The following is a 16,722-nucleotide window of genomic DNA, read 5'->3' on the forward strand; positions in this document are numbered from 1 at the left end:
ACCCCTAGATGCCGGGCTTCCGGTCTCAGACTTTGCCACATCCTTGCCATCTGAAACCTGCACAGCACTGGCATGGTGCTGTGCTCAATGAATGATTGGTGAATGAGTTCATTCATTCATTCCTTCATTCAGCTAGTGTTTATCAGTGCTTGTCCAGAAAATAAACTCTTCTTACCTCACCTGGCCTCAGAAGAGATTCCCTCCAGTGCTCCCCAACGCCATGCACACATGCACACACCTTAAAATTACCAACAGCAACTTCTACAACACCTCCTAAATACTTCATATGGCTCCTTCTTAGCATGCTTCTCTGTGACCCACTGAAGTCTTGTCCATAATAGTTACTCCAGAGACGTCTTCCCAGGGTGATTGCTGGGCAGACTGAGTTTGTATCCCACATCCTATTTGAAACTAGAGGATGTTCTTCCATCTAAAGCGGTCTGAGAGTGAATCTTTTCATAAAGAATGATCTTTTCTTAAATTATCCACCACTCATTCTCATCCTACAGTAGAAATGGGCCTTGGCAGCCCGTTTAACCTTTCTGAGTCTGTTTCCTCATTTGTAAAGAGAATTTGCAATTTGTTATTCCAAGGACTTTTGTGCTTTTTGAAATGAGGTGATGTGTGCGTGTGTGTGTTAAGTGCTCAGCATATGTGATTCCTTTTTTTTTCTTTTTTGTAAATTTGTGCTTTTATATTTGAATTTTGATTTAAAGTGGAGCTCAGAGATCTAAGCCCCTCTCTCCTCTCTTCCCTTCCAAAGACCTTTATTCCATCTGGGCTCAGACTCTTTTTGAAGTTGTTAAATGCTGGAAAGAGGGGAGGGGCTAGAGGGGCTGAGCTGCAAAGGACTGGTTCAGGATCCTACCCCACCCCCACCTCCTGTCATCTATTCAGTTAAGGAACCAAATTCAGGTGGAACACCTATAATTCTAGCTACTCAGGAGACTGAGATCTAAGGATCTCAGGTAGGAAAGGGGATGAGATTCCTTTTTTTTTTTTTTTTTTTGCCAGTCATGGCGCTTGAACTCAGGGCCTCAGTGTTGTCTTTGGGCTTTCTCAAAGCTGGAGCTCTACCATTTGCGCCACAGCACCATTTTCTGGCTTTTTCTATGTATGTGGTACCTATGAATCAAACCCGGGTCTTCATCCATGCTTGGCAAGCACCCTATCATTAGGCCAAACTCCTGGCTAAGGGTGTGAGATTAACTCCAATTAATCACCAAAAAGCCAGAGGTGGCACTATGGCTCAACTGATAGAGTGTCAGTCTAGAGCATAAAAGCCCAGTCCCCCCTCAAAAAACACAGATTCAAATTGCTCTCCAGAGTTTTCTATCCTTATATGTGCACACGCACCTGCGTACACAGACACATGCACCCATGCACTGGAAGTGTGGACACTGTGATGTGAGTGTGTCAGCTTCACTCAGAGCGAAAATGGTCTACCCTACCTCCTTTCCTAATCACACCTACTCCCTAGTTGCGCCTTCAGGCCTGGTCTCAAACAAGAAGAAATTAGGGTGACTTAGACCCTTGTTCTAGTTCAAACCTAGTCCAACAGTCCTTGGCAGAAAGCAGCAATGGCCTGGCACTTCACCACAGGACTAGGGGAATTAGCCATGACTAAGAAGGAGGAGGAATGCTGTGGCAGAGGGAAGAACAGCAGAAGGGATGGACAACCTGGGGCTGGCCAATCTGGCCCGACGGGGTGACCTGGGGAGCCCTGGAAACCGGCCCAGCCAAACTCCCCCCTCCCCCACTCTCCCAGGCAGCAAGATGCCAGAGTGAATTTGAGGCATGTGTGCCCCGCATGTCTGGTATGGGCTTATCTGTCCTTGGCAACGTATTTGGATTACTATCAAACCTCTAGGCTGAATAAGAGTATTAGGCAAACAGTGAGTGCTCTGTGTGTCTAATTCTTACAGTCAAGCACTGGGTTTCTGGATTTCCCATGGGCACATATGTATTGTTGCTTATATAGAACTGTGTCTCTGGCCATTTCTTAGAACACACTGCAGGGGGATGAGTACCAAAATCTTTGCATGCATGATTGCAGACTTGCGAAGATGCATCTAAATGTGTCCACATACATTTTTCGGGGTATATAGTTATTGTGGTGGTGGTAGTAGGGATGCTCTTACTATAAAGTCCACACTAACTTCAAAATTGCAATACTCCCACCTCAGCCTCCTGAGTGTTGGAATTATGGGCATATGCTGAAGTGCCCAGTTTATACTTTGCAGGTGATGGGACATGTGTGAACCCTTGTAGGATACTGTGGTAAGGAGAAGTAAGAAATTAAGGATAGAGATGGGTTTCTCCAGTATAGGAAAAATTAAAAGTTACCAGCAGGCCCAAGCACTTATGAAACAAATACTGAATGAACACTGGGAAACTGAATGAATGGATGCTTGCATAATGGGTAGAAGAATTAAAACTTGGTGGGGTTCAGGCAATCTCAAGCACTCTTTTATGAAAATGAAAATGGGGTATGGTAGAAGAGGCTGGGAGATACTCTGCCAATCATATCATAGTCCAATACCTGCGCAGAGATGTTTCTATTGCAAGGACATTAAAAAAAAAAAGGAAAAGAGAATCCTTATACCTGTTCTTCTTATTTTCCATCACTCAGAGTCCAGGGAACAAAAGTGGTTCATTAAAACTAAAGCAAGTACGACTCTATGTATTATTCAATCCCCTCATTTGGTTGGCTTCAGAAAAGACTGCAATGGGCTAAGCTAAACTAAACATTTAATAAAAGGCAATGTGAAGTTGAGGTGAATGTGGGGGGGGGGAGGAACCATAGTAGAAGAGAGGCGAACACAGTAGGACCACAGATGTCTTTGCTAGAATTGACTTTTATGCTTTTGCAGTGAAGATTCAAAGCCTCTGTTAAGGATTGATTCCTGTTGTCTCTTTGTGGGATTGGGAAAAATATCCCCTTATCTGAAGGCAGAAAGTCTGCAGAGGCATTCCCACTTCCTGAAGGTTGGGAGGAGGGAGCAGGGAATGGGTTTACTTCTCCAGGACAATTTAACGATTGTCTATCAAAACTTTAAGTAACCTTTGGCCCAGACTTACATTCACAGGAACATATCCCCCACATGTGAAGTGAAAACGGCTAGAAGTGTTCATGGATAGATGGCCAATGGCAAACTTCAAGTCCTTACAATGGAGTAAGAGCAACTAGGCACTTCTGACGCGGCGGAATCTCGCATCTATTCGGCGGGGGGGGGGATGTGTATACTGGCATATACATAGTTTATTTTTTCAGGGGGGGGAATGCCCCCAAAACTGACATGTGGCTACCTAAGGACAGAGATCCTTCCCCTTCCATTTACCCTGGCTCAGCCCCCATTATACAGTCCTAGATTATGGTGCTGTTTAGCTCAGCACATTATTTCTTGTAGGTGACACCTAGGCACATACCCTAAGAAAATGGAGAGGGGGATACGAGGAAAAATCCTACATTGAGGCCAATAATCTCTAGCGCTTACGGAGGGGGCCTGAAACTTGATGCTCGGTTTCTTTCCTGCAGCAGATGTCTAGGTGAAGAAAAGCCAGCGTTGGCGGCTGGCAAAGGGCGGGTCCCAGCTTCGCGCGTGGTCCTCCGGGGCTGCTCTCCGGCTCGGCCTCCAGGCGGGAAGCAGGTGCCCCGCGCCGGCTCCGCGCAGGACCAGCGGGGTCGGGGGCTCCCGCGGCCCCCGGGCTCCGCGCTCCGCGCTCGGGGAATGCGCGCGCACGCGGCGGCGGCGGCGGCGGCCGCGACGTCACGGCCCGAGTTTTCCTTTTCGGGAGTCCCCGGCACACATCCTGTGTCCATATTTGGGCATTTACGTCACGACGGCAGGGCCGGGGCCTCCCAAAATGGCAGTGGCCCGGGGAGTCGGAAGCCCGGAGCCAGCGCCGCCGCAGCTATATAAGTGGGGGTCTGTGGGTTGGGGGAGCCCGGCTGTGCTTTGAAAAGGCGAAAAGCCGCCGCCCGAGGCCGCTGCGGGAGGGCCGGGCGCCGCGGCCCCCTGACCCATTTCCCTGAGGCGAACGCCGAGCGCTCGGAGCTCGGGCGCCAGGGGGGTCTGCGCGCTGCGGGGCGCCGCCACCGCCAGCCTCCCCTCCGCCGCCAGCCCCCAGCCCCACGGGCGAGGCCTCGGGCGCCCCGCAGCCAGCGCCGCGCCATGCTCCACCTGAGCGAGTTCTCCAGCCCCGACGCGCTCCTCGACAAGTCCGCCGAAGGCTGTGGCGCCGACCCCGGCACCGACTCGTCCCAGCTGCCCGCCAGGGACGCGCCTCCAGCCGCCGGCTACACCGGAGGTAAGGAGCCCCGCCGCGAGCGCGGGGACCGGGGACGGAGGGGACGGAGGGGCCGGGGCGCCGGCCGGCACGGGGGTCGCGGGGTGCGCACTCGCGTCCCCATCCCCCACTAGGCCGCCCGCGCCTCCGCCGGGCTCGAGCGTGCGGCCGGCCGCCCCGGGGCCCGCGCACGTGCGTTTTCCCGTGTGCATGCTGGTGTGGGACACTCGGGACGTCGGCCGGGCCCTGCCTGGGGATGTCTTGGGTAGGCGCTGCCGAGGCGGAGGCGCGCCCTTCGGGAGGTGCCCGGGCGCTGATCCCTGCTCCCCTCCCGGCAGGTGACTTCTTGAGCTGGGCTCTGAGCAGCTGCGGCGTCGCGGGGGACTCGGCCGACTCCTGCCTCCTGGAGGGCCCGGCGCCCACGCCCCCTCCGGGCCTCAGCTACAGCGGCAGCTTCTTCATCCAAGCGGTCCCGGAGCACCCCCACGACCCCGAGGCCCTCTTCAACCTCATGTCGGGCATTTTGGGCCTGGCACCCTTCCCGGGCCCCGAGGCGGCGGCATCTCGCTCTCCCCTGGAGACTCCTTTTCCCACGGGCCCCGACGCCCTCCTCCCGGGTCCTCCGGACCTCTACTCCCCGGATCTGAGCGCGGCCGCCTTCTCGGAGGCGTTCTGGGAGGCCTCGCCCTCGGCGGGCGTCCCCTCGCAGTGCCTGTTCGAGCCTCAGCTCTCCCCGCCCGACGTCAAGCCGGGCCTGCGGGCGCCTCCGGCCTCTCCGGCGCTGGACGCGGCGGCGGCGGCGGCCTTCAAAGGTCCCTACGCTCCCTGGGAGCTGCTTTCTGTGGGCGCCCCGGGGCCCTGCGGGTCTCAGGGGAGCTACCCGGCCGCCCCCGAAGCCCGGTTTCCCTCTCTGGGGACCAAGATTGAGGACTTGCTGTCCATCAGCTGCCCCGCGGAGCTGCCGGCCGGCCCGGCCAACAGACTCTACCCCGCCGGGGCCTATGATGCTTTCGCGCTGGCCCCGGGTGAGCTGGGCGAGGGGGCCGAGGGCCTCCCGGGGCTCCTGACCCCTCCGGGCGGGGAGGGAGGGAGCGGCGGAGACGGCGGAGAGTTCCTGGCCCGCACGCAGCCGCCGCCGCAGCAGCTTTCCCCGCTGAGCCTCCGCGGCACCGCCACGCCGGCGGACTTCCCCAAAACCCTGGTGACCGACATCCCGGGGAGCGGCGGCAGCGTGGCGGCGCCCCCCGGGCCGCCGCCGGCCACGGCTTTCCCCGCGGCCAAGGCGCGGCGTAAAGGGCGCCGGGGCGGCAAGTGTAGCGCGCGGTGCTTCTGCCCGCGGCCGCACGCCAAAGCCTTCGCCTGTCCGGTGGAGAGCTGTGTGCGGAGCTTTGCGCGCTCCGACGAGCTCAACCGCCACCTGCGCATCCACACCGGTCACAAGCCCTTCCAGTGCCGCATCTGCCTCCGCAACTTCAGCCGCAGCGACCACCTCACCACGCACGTGCGCACCCACACCGGGGAGAAGCCCTTTGCCTGCGACGTGTGCGGCCGCCGCTTCGCCCGCAGCGACGAGAAGAAACGGCACAGCAAGGTCCACCTGAAGCAGAAGGCGCGCGCCGAGGAGCGGCTCAAGGGGCTCGGCTTTTACTCGCTGGGCCTGTCCTTTGCCGGGCTGTGAGCGGGAGCTGGCTGGCGGATTGAGGCGCCGCCACTCGGCGTACGCGAGACCGGACCGGTTCCCCCTTCCCGCTGTTCTTCCCGCTCTTCCTCGCACGCCCGGGAACCGGCCTGCAGCCCTGCTTCCAGTTTTCCTTGAAGCGCCCGCCGCACGAGCCCGGTTCAGCACCAGCTTCGTGGATAGCTCCCGCTGTCCTGGCGCCGCCGGCTTCGTTGTCAGCCACGCTCTGGGGCAAGTCCTCTCGGGGCACCCACAGTGTAGGCCTTTCCTTGGGACTGAAGACAGCCATTTGTAATAGACGCACGCCCCACGCCCCCTTTTCGGTCCCCCTGCCCCACCCCCCCGAGACAGGCTGGGGCTGCGCTGAGCGGGTCTCGCGCGGAACTTTGTACAGCATTGTCTTTCCAGCAGCCATTGGATGTAACGTTTTCTTTTTTGCTTTGGGGTTATTTCCTTTTCGTTGTTGTTAATTTTTGTAAAGCAGACGCTACTCTCAAGCAGTTGAAAAAACTGTTTATTTTTGCAATTAAAACCATTGTGCTAAAAGCTTACCGAATTGGCCTTGTAAGCTCCTGACCCTATCCTCCCTCCCCCAACGCCTCCTTCAGGATCATACGTGCATGGAGGCAAATGAGATCCCCAGACTCATAGGATGCAGAACACAGTACACACCTACTGACAAACACATCTACCAGGTTCGGTGACACATAGTAGGCATGCTGTAAATGTGTATTGAAGGAAATGATGTATTTGATCACAGTACACCTAAGAGCTGAGTATGTTTCTACAAAATGTTTGAAAGGCATGGGTGCTAAACATTTTACATATATTGTTTGACTTAATTGTCAGTCTCAAGCAAAGCAGGCATAAGGCCCAACTTAAAGATGAGGAAGCAGGGCTAGCAGAGTGGCTCAAATGGTAGGGCTCCTGCCTAGCAAATGCCAGATCCCTGAGTTCAACCCCCAACCCCAACAACAACAGCAACAAAAGATGAAGCAGTGGAGATAACTTTCTGGTTGATATGCCCAGACATATCTAACTAAATAAAGCCAATGCTTATTTTCCAACCCTGGAATGGAGGTTTCTAATCTCAGAACAGGCAGTGAGAACCAAGTTGGGCACTAGATGGAGCCTTAAGCAGTAGCAACAACAGTAAAAGGCTGCAGTTCAGTGCTGCTCTTGAATGCCTAAAGGCCCCCTGGAGCTGTTTAATAGTCGTATGCTGTAAGGATGGAAAGGGTCATAGAATTCTTCACTGCCACACTTGGGAGTGAGGAGCAGGCCTTGTGGTCACCTCAGTTCTTCCAAAGATGCACTTAACTATCCATCTTTATACCTTCCACAACCTTTTCCTAAGCTCTCCTTCCAGAGGAATCCTTCATGGTTTGGGGGAACTGGCAGAGGGTAGTGGGGATAGCATGATCCTATAAAGAAGAAGGCAGATCTCCCCCTTTCTGAACTCTACCCACCTTGGTCCTACATTGGAACATAAGTTGTCACATATCCCATCTCCCTGTAGGACTTCCTTTTTTCCCTTCTGGGTTGAACTGTTCTCAGCCTGGTAATGCCAAATCATTCTTGTTTCTGCTCCCCTGACTTCTTCACCCCATCTTCTCCCGCAATCGATTGGCTAGAGACAAAATGATATGGTCAGATAATTTTTATTTTTTTCTCACTAAATTAGTTAAATTTTTTTTGGTTGTAGGGCTTGAACTCTAGGCCTGTGCATTGTCCCTGAGCTCTTCAGCTAAGGCTATCACTCTACCGCTTGATCCACTTCCAAATCCGAGATATTATTAAGTGCTTTCATAAAAGCTTCAAATCTTTATGATAACTTGTAGCAAATGGCTTGATGTTACCTCTTCTAGGGGAATTAACATTTTAGAAGACTAGCTTGCAGAGGACCCTTTGGAGAGGCTCAAGTGATGAATTACCCAGCAGGCACATTGTAGATGGCCAAAACGCTTACTACTTTATTTATTTATTTTTGTATTTATGGCCAGTCATGGGGCTTGAAGTCAGGGCCTGGTGCCTAAGCTCCTTTTGCTCAAGGCTACCACCCTACCATTTAATCCACAACCCCACTTCTGGTCTTTTCTGTTTATGTGGAACTGAGGAATCAAACCCAGAGCTTCACGCATGCTAGACAAGCACTCTACCACTAAGCCACATTCCCAATCCAGTCCTTACCACTTTAGACGAGGTTCTATTAAGTCCTTTTAGCTCTATTGTTCCCCATCCTGTCCCCACACCCTAATATTAAGCCTAATATTACTAATGAGAAAATCAAACTCCAATGAAGTGACTTAGTAGTAACCCTGGCAACAGAGCCAAGACTGGTTCTAGAACTCCCAGCTAAGAAGTTCCTCCTATGACCCTAATCACTGGTGCTTCTCCTAGGGATTTTGAGGGAAGAGAATGCTTTGCTAGAGATAGAGAAAATTAAAATTTAAAAATCAGAAAGCCAAAAGCAAATGAAAGGGTGTCATTGTACCCCTTAAAGTAATGTATCCATTATCTGACTTATGAAGTGGTAACCTCTTTGTACAATATCTAAATAATATATTTTTTTTTGCCAGTCCTGGGCTTGAACTCAGGGCCTGAGCACTGTCCTTGGACTTTCTCAAGGCTAGAGCTCTACCACTTGAGCCTCAGCACCACTTCCGGCTTTTTCTATATATGTGGTACCAAGGAATCGAACCCGGGTCTTCGTGCATGCTAGGCAAGCACTTTAACCACTAGGCCAAACTCCCGGCCCCTAAATAATATATTTTTAAATGAATAATCAGACCACATAAAAAAGGAGGAGAAGAAAGAAGGAGGAAAGAAGGAAGGAAAGGAACACAATCCCCAAGATCCAAACACAATCAAGGACTGTCATAAAGCTCATTTTCTTCCTTACTTGCTCTTCTTTTTCATCTGGCTCTCAAAATGTAGGCATCTCCCACAGACTCAATTTTTAGCCCTCCTTTCCTATTTCTGTTCTCCTTGAAGAGCACATTCATTGCCAATCTTCAAACATCCTCCCTATGTAGATACTTTCCTAACCACCAAGTCCAGAGTTCTGACTTGTAACCATCTCCATATGGGTGTCCTACTGCCATTCCAAGTATAATCTACCTAAAATCTATCCTTCCAGATACCCAAGTCCCGTTAATAATGACAAGTTGGGTTTCAGTGGCTCATGCCTGTAATCCTAGCTACTCTGGAGGCTGAGATCTGAGGATTGAGGCTCCATACCAACCGAAGCAGGAAAGTCCATGAGACTTTTAACTCCAATTAACTACCAAAAAGCCAGTAATGGCACTGTGGCTCAAAGTGGTAGAACACAAAATCTCAGGGACAGTGCTTAGGCCCTGAGGCATCAAGATGGGGTGCAGCATACACACATACACACACACCCCACAAATAATGACAGTCTTTTGTTTGATTTCCTACAGTTTTGTGGGGGGTCAATTTTGCTCTGAAACTTACATTCTTCAGGATATTATTTTCTCTTCTTCATGGTACATTGTTTTCTTTGTAGCTTGTGAGTTAAAATTTATGGTTTTGTCTTATCTGTACTGGGGCTTGAACTCAGGGCCAGAGTTCTGTGAGGCACTCCAAGAATATCATCTGATGGTAAGCAATATTTTGCACATTTCTTGGCTTGGGAATACTGTATCATGCAGGTGTGTGGGTTCAAACTGAAACTCAAGTGGTTATAATTTTTCAAAGGCAGCTAGCTTTCCCTATTCCAACCAGGGCCCACCCAGGTCAGCACACAGAAGCAATAGAATCCCTTCCCATATCTTCTTTGGTTAATTTCAACACATCTCATGCTTTGGTTCTTACTCTCAGTCTATTTTATTTGATACATGTAGTTCGTGAAATAGTCCACATATTCTGTAGCAGGAGAGTCTTTGGGCTCCCTAGTTGACAATATTATTGAAAGTGGAATCCAAGTATTGCCCACATCTTTTCTCTATGCCGCCCATCTCACCCCATGCCATCTACATACACACACACCTTGGCTATGACATTCACACAGAATCATATCCTAACACAATAGTTGGAAGGCGCTTATAAAGACTGAGGATCAAGAAGTTAGAGGATGGCCGGGAGTCTGGCCTAGTGGTAGAATGCTTTCCTAGCATGCATGAAGACCTGGGTTTGATTCCTCAGTACCACAAACATAGAAAAGCCAAAAGTGGTGCTGTGACTCAAGTGACAGAGTGCTAGCCTTGATGAAAAATCCCAAGGTCAGTGCCCAGGCTGTGAGTTCAAGCTCTAGGACTGGAAAAAAGAAAAAAAAGAGAGAGGATTTTTCTCACATAGTGGGAGACTAAAGTAGGCTTGTACCCAAGCCTTCCAGTTTCAAGACCTGTGCATATCCATACAATCCCTCAAATATCAAGTGCCTACTAAATGATAGGGTACTGCTCCAATTTTTCTTACTTTCTGTTTGCTTGTTTTGGTGAGGGGTGGGAATCCTGGGGCTTGAAATCAGGGCCTGAGCACTGTCCCTGAGCTTTTCCACTCAGGTAAGCATTGTACCATTTGAGCTATAGTTTCACTTCCAGCTTTGGAGTAGTTAATTGCAGATTAAGAGTCTCATAGCCTTTCCTGCCCAGGCTGACTTCCAACCTTGATCCTCAGATCACAGTTTCCCGAGTAGCTGGGATCACAAGTGTGAGCCAGTTCACCTTTTTACTTTCTAAAGTCCTGAGGAACTCAACACACAATCATCAGTAACAGAGACATACTGAATTCTCACTAGTACACTGGGAAAGAAAAATGAGGTAAGATGTGGGGGAATCTGAAAAAGCAACTCAAATGTCTGCCCTTTCCTTTTACTGTATCCCTGTGCCCTATATAAGGCAAACTATGTATATTCCAAACTGCTGCCTGTTGTCCCTCTGTCTTTTTTTCACCTTCCTTCCCACATTGCACAACACTAACAATAAAGTTTTCTAAACTAACATTTATAATTACAGTTAAAACATTCTATATCTGAGAGGCTGGGAGTTTGGCCTAGTGATAGAGTGCTTGCCTAGCATGCATGAAGACCTGGGTTCGAATCCTCAGTACCACATACATCTAAAAAAAGGTGGAAGTGGTGCTGTGGCTCAAGTGGTAGAACATTAGCTTTGAGAATGCTCAAGAACAGTGCCCAGGCCCTGAGTTCAAGGCCCAGGACTGGCAAAAAAAAGTCTGTATCTGATCATAATTTATCTTCCAACAGCCTCCATCATCTCTCCCTCTGTATTTGTCCTGTTTCCACTCTATTTTCCTTCAAGGACAGAAACATTGTTTGATTTACATTTACAACCCCCATCTCACCAAATCTACTGCCCAGCACACTTAGATACTTAATTATTGTGTTGATTTGTTGAACCCCCCCCCCCCAAAAAAAAGAGCTAGGCTGGGAGCATGGCTGAGTGGTAGAGTGCTCACTTACTCACTTAGCATGCACAGAATCCTAGGTTTGATTCCTCTGTACCACATACACAGAAAAAGGCAGAAGTGGCATTGAGGCTCAAGTGGAAGAGCACTAGTCTTGAGAAAAAAGTGTACAAGACAGTGCCCAGGCCCTGAGTTCAAGCACTAGAATTGGCAAAAAAAAAAAAAAAAAAAAAAAGAAAGAAAGAAAAAGAAGCTTTGCCAGACATTGGTGGCTCACGCCCGTAATCCTGCTTAGTAGGCTGAGATCTGAGGATCAAAGTTCAAAGCCAGCCTGGGCATGAAAATCTATAAGACTCTTATCTCCAATTAACCACCAGAAAACCAGGAAGTGGCTCTGTGGCTCAGAGTGATAGAGTACTAGCCTTGGGCCTGAAGACCTCAGGGACAGTGCTCAGGCCTAGTGTTCAAATGAGTGATCCCATAAGTAGGACCATACCTCTTGCTTAACCATGAGTTCTTTGCCTCAACTTTGAGACCCCAGGTGTCACTGAGCCCCTCCCCCCATCTATCTTTCTCTCTGTCTGTCTCTGTCTCTCTCGATCTTTCTCTCTCTCCCTGGCTCTCCCTCCCTCCCTCTCGGTTTCTCAGGCCCACATGGAATGGGATTCAGTTTAACATTTTTAGAACTGTGGTTCCCATAACAACCAAGCAGGAACTGTTGTCTGTGAAATATAGCATGGTCACACATGCGCACATGCACATGAACTTATACAAATAAATATGGATAAATGCTTACACAACTATACACACCCTGAGTACACCCATGTACATACTTGTGTATTCATATGTACATCCACTTGTGTTGCATACATACATATTCATGTAGGCATACACATGCACATATGCACAGTGTGAACCAAACTGTTTCCATACATTCACTGGAAGCACAAAGTGAGGGCAAATATCACAACAACAAAGATGAAACCAACATGATATATTGATATTTTTGGCTATGCACATAAACAGGTGGGTTTTATAATCTGTATTTTAATAGAAGGCTAAGGAGATTTTACTATACCGAAGGGATGGCAGGAGAGTGCTTGAGTGGTTGAACATATATTGGAATTGAGTAACATGTATTCGAATCCTGGTCATGCTATTTGTGGAATTCTGAACTTTAACTTCTCCATTTGCAAAGTGGGGCCAATAATAGTGTCTGTTTAGGGGCCACGAGTTTGGCCCAGTGGTTAAAGTGCTTGCCTAGCATGCGTGAAGACCTGGGTTCCGTTCCTCAGTACCACATACATAGAAAAAAGCCAGAAGTGGTGCTGAGGCTCAAGTGGTAGAGCTCTAGCCTTGAGAAAGTCCAAGGACAGTGCTCAGGCCCTGAGCTCAAGCCCAGGACTGGCAAAAATAAATAAATAAATAAAATAGCAACTTCCTTTAAAAAAAAAATAGTGTCTGTTTAACAGGCCTATTAGTAAGATAAAATGGTATGCATAAGCATAATGCTTGGCATTTGATTAATTGGTGCTGTTATTTAGGTCTCAGAAGTAATTTCTTTTTTGCTCAATCTTAGACTTTAGGAGGAAGAAAGACATTCAGGAGCTAGGGGAAAAGAAAGGGGGAGCTTGGTCTGATTGGCCATGCAATGTCCAGTTCTTACTACATTTCCCTTTCCTCAAAAACCACCTGACAAGTCTATAAATTAACCTTTAAGACAACGAATTCTCCAATGTTTCTGCCTTCACAGGCATAAAATGAGGTCCAGAAAAGCCTTAGATATATGGGTGGGGTGCTGGAGCTAGGCTGGATTTCTACTTAGGGACTGTTCCCCAAGGCCTTGAATGCAAGATGCCCCAAGAACGACCCTCAAGGAGAAATACTGCTTTTCTTTTTCCAAATCCAAGGCTCAGTTCAGTATTGGGACCCCCCTCAAACCCTTGTCTTTTATCTCAGGCCCCACTACAGCCCTGCAGACTTCCTCCAGCCAAACTGGGCCTGCCTTACCAGTTGAAAAGGCCTCAATCCAGAGGTGGAGTGCTCCAGCCTCTGGAAATCTGGCGTCTGGCTAGGAGAGAACCTGGAGAGTCCCTAGGCCACACCCTGAGTGCAGGGTTGGGTTCAGAACAGGATGGAACTGCCGCAGCCCCCATCCCGGGAGATCTCCACGAAAACTACCCTCTGACCCGAGGTTGCCGGGTGCACAAGGCACACAGACCAAGAGGCTGAGATAAGGACCGCGGTGTAGAGCGCACGAGTAGCCCCCGCCCCCTTTCGGGGCCACCGCACCGCCCACCTGCCCCCGGGTGGTAGCAGGCCCGAGCCACCGGAGTAGGTTCTGACGGACGTAGAGGCCCTGATTCAAGGTGGGTAGCCGAAGCCGCAGCCGGAGGTTCCGGGAGGAAGGAGCGCACTGGGTGGCGTCGGGAGCCCTGCAGACCGAGCCCCCGGAGCGGGTGCGGCGCGGGGTTCCCGCGCCCCCAGGGCGGCGCCGCCGGCCCCTCCCCCACCCGGGCCACCGTCCGCGGAAAACGTGGGGTCCCGGCGCAGCCGCTCCGGGCCGCGTCTGCCGCTCCCCAGCTCGCCCGAGCTCCCGCCCCGGAGGAGGGGCTGGCTTGGCCCCACCCCCTCGCCGCCTCCCTCCCCCTTCCCTCCCTTTCCTGGGGCTGCGCGCCCCCTCCTCCTCACTCCCTCTTCCCCCCCTCCTCCTCCATCCTTTCCCCCCCACCCAGTTTGTGTGCCCCTCCCGCTGCGACTGGCTGGGAGGCTCGGCCGCCCCCGCCCCGAGAGGGAGGCGGGGGCGCCAGCCGCGGCGGCCACCGAGGCTGCCGGGGGAACGGGATCCGAGGCCCCGCGGCGGCCCAGCGTCTGGACTCGGCACGCGGAGGGCTGCCTCTGCACCCCCAGCCCAGGGCCGCGGTGCCTGGTTTCGCCGTGGGGTGGAGGAGGTAAGGGCGAGTCTCGGGCGTGCTGCGGGACTGCTCCTGGAGAGGCCGGGCTGGGAGGTCCCCAACCGCTACCTCCTCCTTCCCATCTGCCCCCCCCCCGCCCCTCACTGCCCCCGGGAGGCCTGTGAGGCCGCCCTCCTGGAAGGGGTCCTGAGCCAGCCGAGCAAGGGCGGAGAAGGAGTTAATCTAGGGAATTAAAATCAGAACGGTGAAGACTGGGCTTCCCCTCCCCCCACCTGCCGGTCTGTCTCCTAGACTGGTTGGGGGCGGGGAGGGGGGTCCCCAAACCCCACTGAGACTCAGGACCTTGAAGTACTAAGGCGAGAGGGACAAGGAAGGGGAGCTCTTTGGTACCCCAGCCCTCTCCACCTGGTCCTGAGGACGTGGGGGAGGGGCTTGGTGCCAAGGCCTGGGTGGACACCTGTGCAGTGTCCCTGCATGCTGGTATGCACGTGTGGTATTCTGGAGGTGTGCATGTGTGTGTACACATGTTTCTGTCCCTTCACCTCCCAGTGCTTGTGCAGATGACTGTCCACAATGTCTAAATATGTGGGCCCACTGCATTGCTTTGCATGTGTGTGTGTGACAGTGTGTCTGTATGCACTGCCCCACAGTCTGCCTTTGAGAACTGAGTGGGGCCTGCTCTCGGCATTAGGTTGGGCCTGCATGGAGGGGTGCAGATGGTTTTCTAGGTGTGGGACCCAGGTGCTGGAGACTGTATGTGTGACCTTGGGAGGCAGATGCTTGTTTGCAGGAAAGGGGATGCTTAGAACAGAAAAGCAGTGTCTGAGCTGCCAGGAAACAGAGGACTGGGTGCATGCTTCCTGTGGGTTTTCACCAGTCTGGAGCAACTGTGCTGCAGGTACATATGTTGAGGCTACAGCTGCTGGGCTAGGGCCCAACCCTCCTGGAGAATCCTAGGGAATTGGGCAGGGGGCATTCCTTTATTTCCTATCACCAGGGGTTTAATGCCAGCATCCCCAGCTGCTTTCCCATTCTTAGAAGACATACACCTCCACCTGCTGGCAGGTGCCTCTTGAAGGCCCCTTCATTTCTTTAGCTTCTAAATGTGTCTAAAAACATGGAAATCTTCTCTCTCATTTCTGTAATTTTCTCATTCTCTGTTCCCTTCCTACATGTGGGCTTTATGTGCAAAGAGGGTTGGTGAGCTTCCAAAGCCAAGTGGGTGGGACAGAAAATGTCATGTGCGTGGTAGTGAGTTAGGAGCATGATAGGGGAATAGACTATAAAACAAAAATATGCTGCTAACTTCTGTACTTTGTCTGATCTGAATTAAATGGGTGACAGTGATGATGTCCACACTATTGTTTCTACATTGCAGATTTCTTAGTTTTTCTTTAATTATCATTTGGGAATATTTCTAGAGAGGTGATGCTGGTTGTTAAAAGGTAATTGCTGTCCTGCCTTTGAATTTCCTAGACATTCCTACCACTTTGATAGATGGATTAATTTGTCTGTTCAACAAATATTTATTAGGTGCTACTTTGAGTCTTCCTATGAACATTTCAGAGTTGATGTAACATTCAGTTCCTAAGCAAAGGAGCATAATAGTGATTTTAATCCCACATAAGGGATGGGATTTTGAGTTAAGTACCTACTTTGTCTGGGTTTCAGGTCTTCACTGTTTTATAACAAACTACCCCCAGATTTTGGAGAGTTTGAGTAACATTTCTTTTTTTTTTTTTTTTTTTTTTTTGCCAGTCCTGGGCTTGAGCTCAGGGCTTGAGCACTGTCCCTGGACTTTCTCAAGGCTAGAGCTCTACCACTTGAGCCTCAGCACCACTTCTGCCTTTTTTCTATGTATGTAGTACCAAGGAATCGAACCTGGCTCTTCATGCATGCTAGGCAAGCACTCTACCATTAGGCCAAACTCCTGGCCCTATTTTCTTTTTATGGTACTAGAGATTGAACCTAGAGTCTCATGCATGCTAGGCAAGGAACAACATTCCTAGTTCTTTTATTGTCACTTTTTTATGAGTCAGAATTTGACTAAATTGCTCAGGCTGACCTCAAACTTGTGACCCTCCTGCACCAGCCTCCTGCTTGCTTGAATTGCAGGCATATGCCACTACTCCTGGTTACTAGTGGTATTTTTTCTTATGGCTGTGTGTCAGCCATGACTATGTCTATGAGCCCTGCTGGTCTTAGTTGGAATCTCTTACAGAGTCACATCAAGATGGCCTCTTAACATTCTAAAGTGTCTCTGTGCATAGTCTCTAATCAGTAGTCTATCCCAGTTGCTCTTGGCAGCTAGATTCCAAGAGGTCCATGATCATCAGTCCAGTGTACCCATTAGCCTTGAAAAGCTATGGTGGAGAATGACTCAGGGAGCTGGGCACTGGTGATTCGCAACCAGTAATCCTAGCTACTGAGAAGGCTGAGATCTCAGGATTGCTA

At 50.8% G+C, this 16,722-nt stretch overlaps 2 protein-coding genes across 2 annotated transcripts in view; both read left to right on the plus strand.

Annotated features, from left to right (window-relative positions):
- Nucleotides 1–3,924: 3,924 nt before the first annotated feature.
- On the plus strand, nt 3,925–6,510 carry Egr4 (early growth response 4). Its single transcript, XM_090336127.1, has 2 exons — nt 3,925–4,311; nt 4,629–6,510. Exons 1-2 carry the CDS (start codon nt 4,176–4,178, stop codon nt 5,966–5,968), a joined length of 1,476 nt encoding a protein of 491 aa, XP_090192253.1. The 5' UTR covers nt 3,925–4,175; the 3' UTR covers nt 5,969–6,510.
- A 7,568-nt stretch (nt 6,511–14,078) lies between these two features.
- Nucleotides 14,079–16,722, plus strand: part of Fbxo41 (F-box protein 41) — a 32,040-nt gene continuing 29,396 nt past the window's right edge. The window contains exon 1 of the mRNA XM_090336693.1: nt 14,079–14,304. The gene's annotated coding sequence lies outside the window, so the exon portion shown is untranslated. The remainder of the gene's footprint in view (nt 14,305–16,722) is intronic.

The sequence above is a fragment of the Megascapheus bottae genome, chromosome 7 (assembly GCF_031878675.1).
Source record: "Megascapheus bottae isolate mThoBot1 chromosome 7, mThoBot2.hap1, whole genome shotgun sequence".
Classification (NCBI taxonomy): Eukaryota; Metazoa; Chordata; class Mammalia; order Rodentia; family Geomyidae; genus Megascapheus; species Megascapheus bottae.

Excerpts from the sequence above, each read along its gene's own strand:
- Egr4 (XM_090336127.1), top strand. The coding sequence starts at position 4,176 with ATGCTCCACCTGAGCGAGTTCTCCAGCCCCGACGCGCTCCTCGACAAG. Across the intron at positions 4,312-4,628 it reads AGCCGCCGGCTACACCGGAG|GTGACTTCTTGAGCTGGGCT; the intron begins GTAAGGAGCCCC and ends CCCTCCCGGCAG.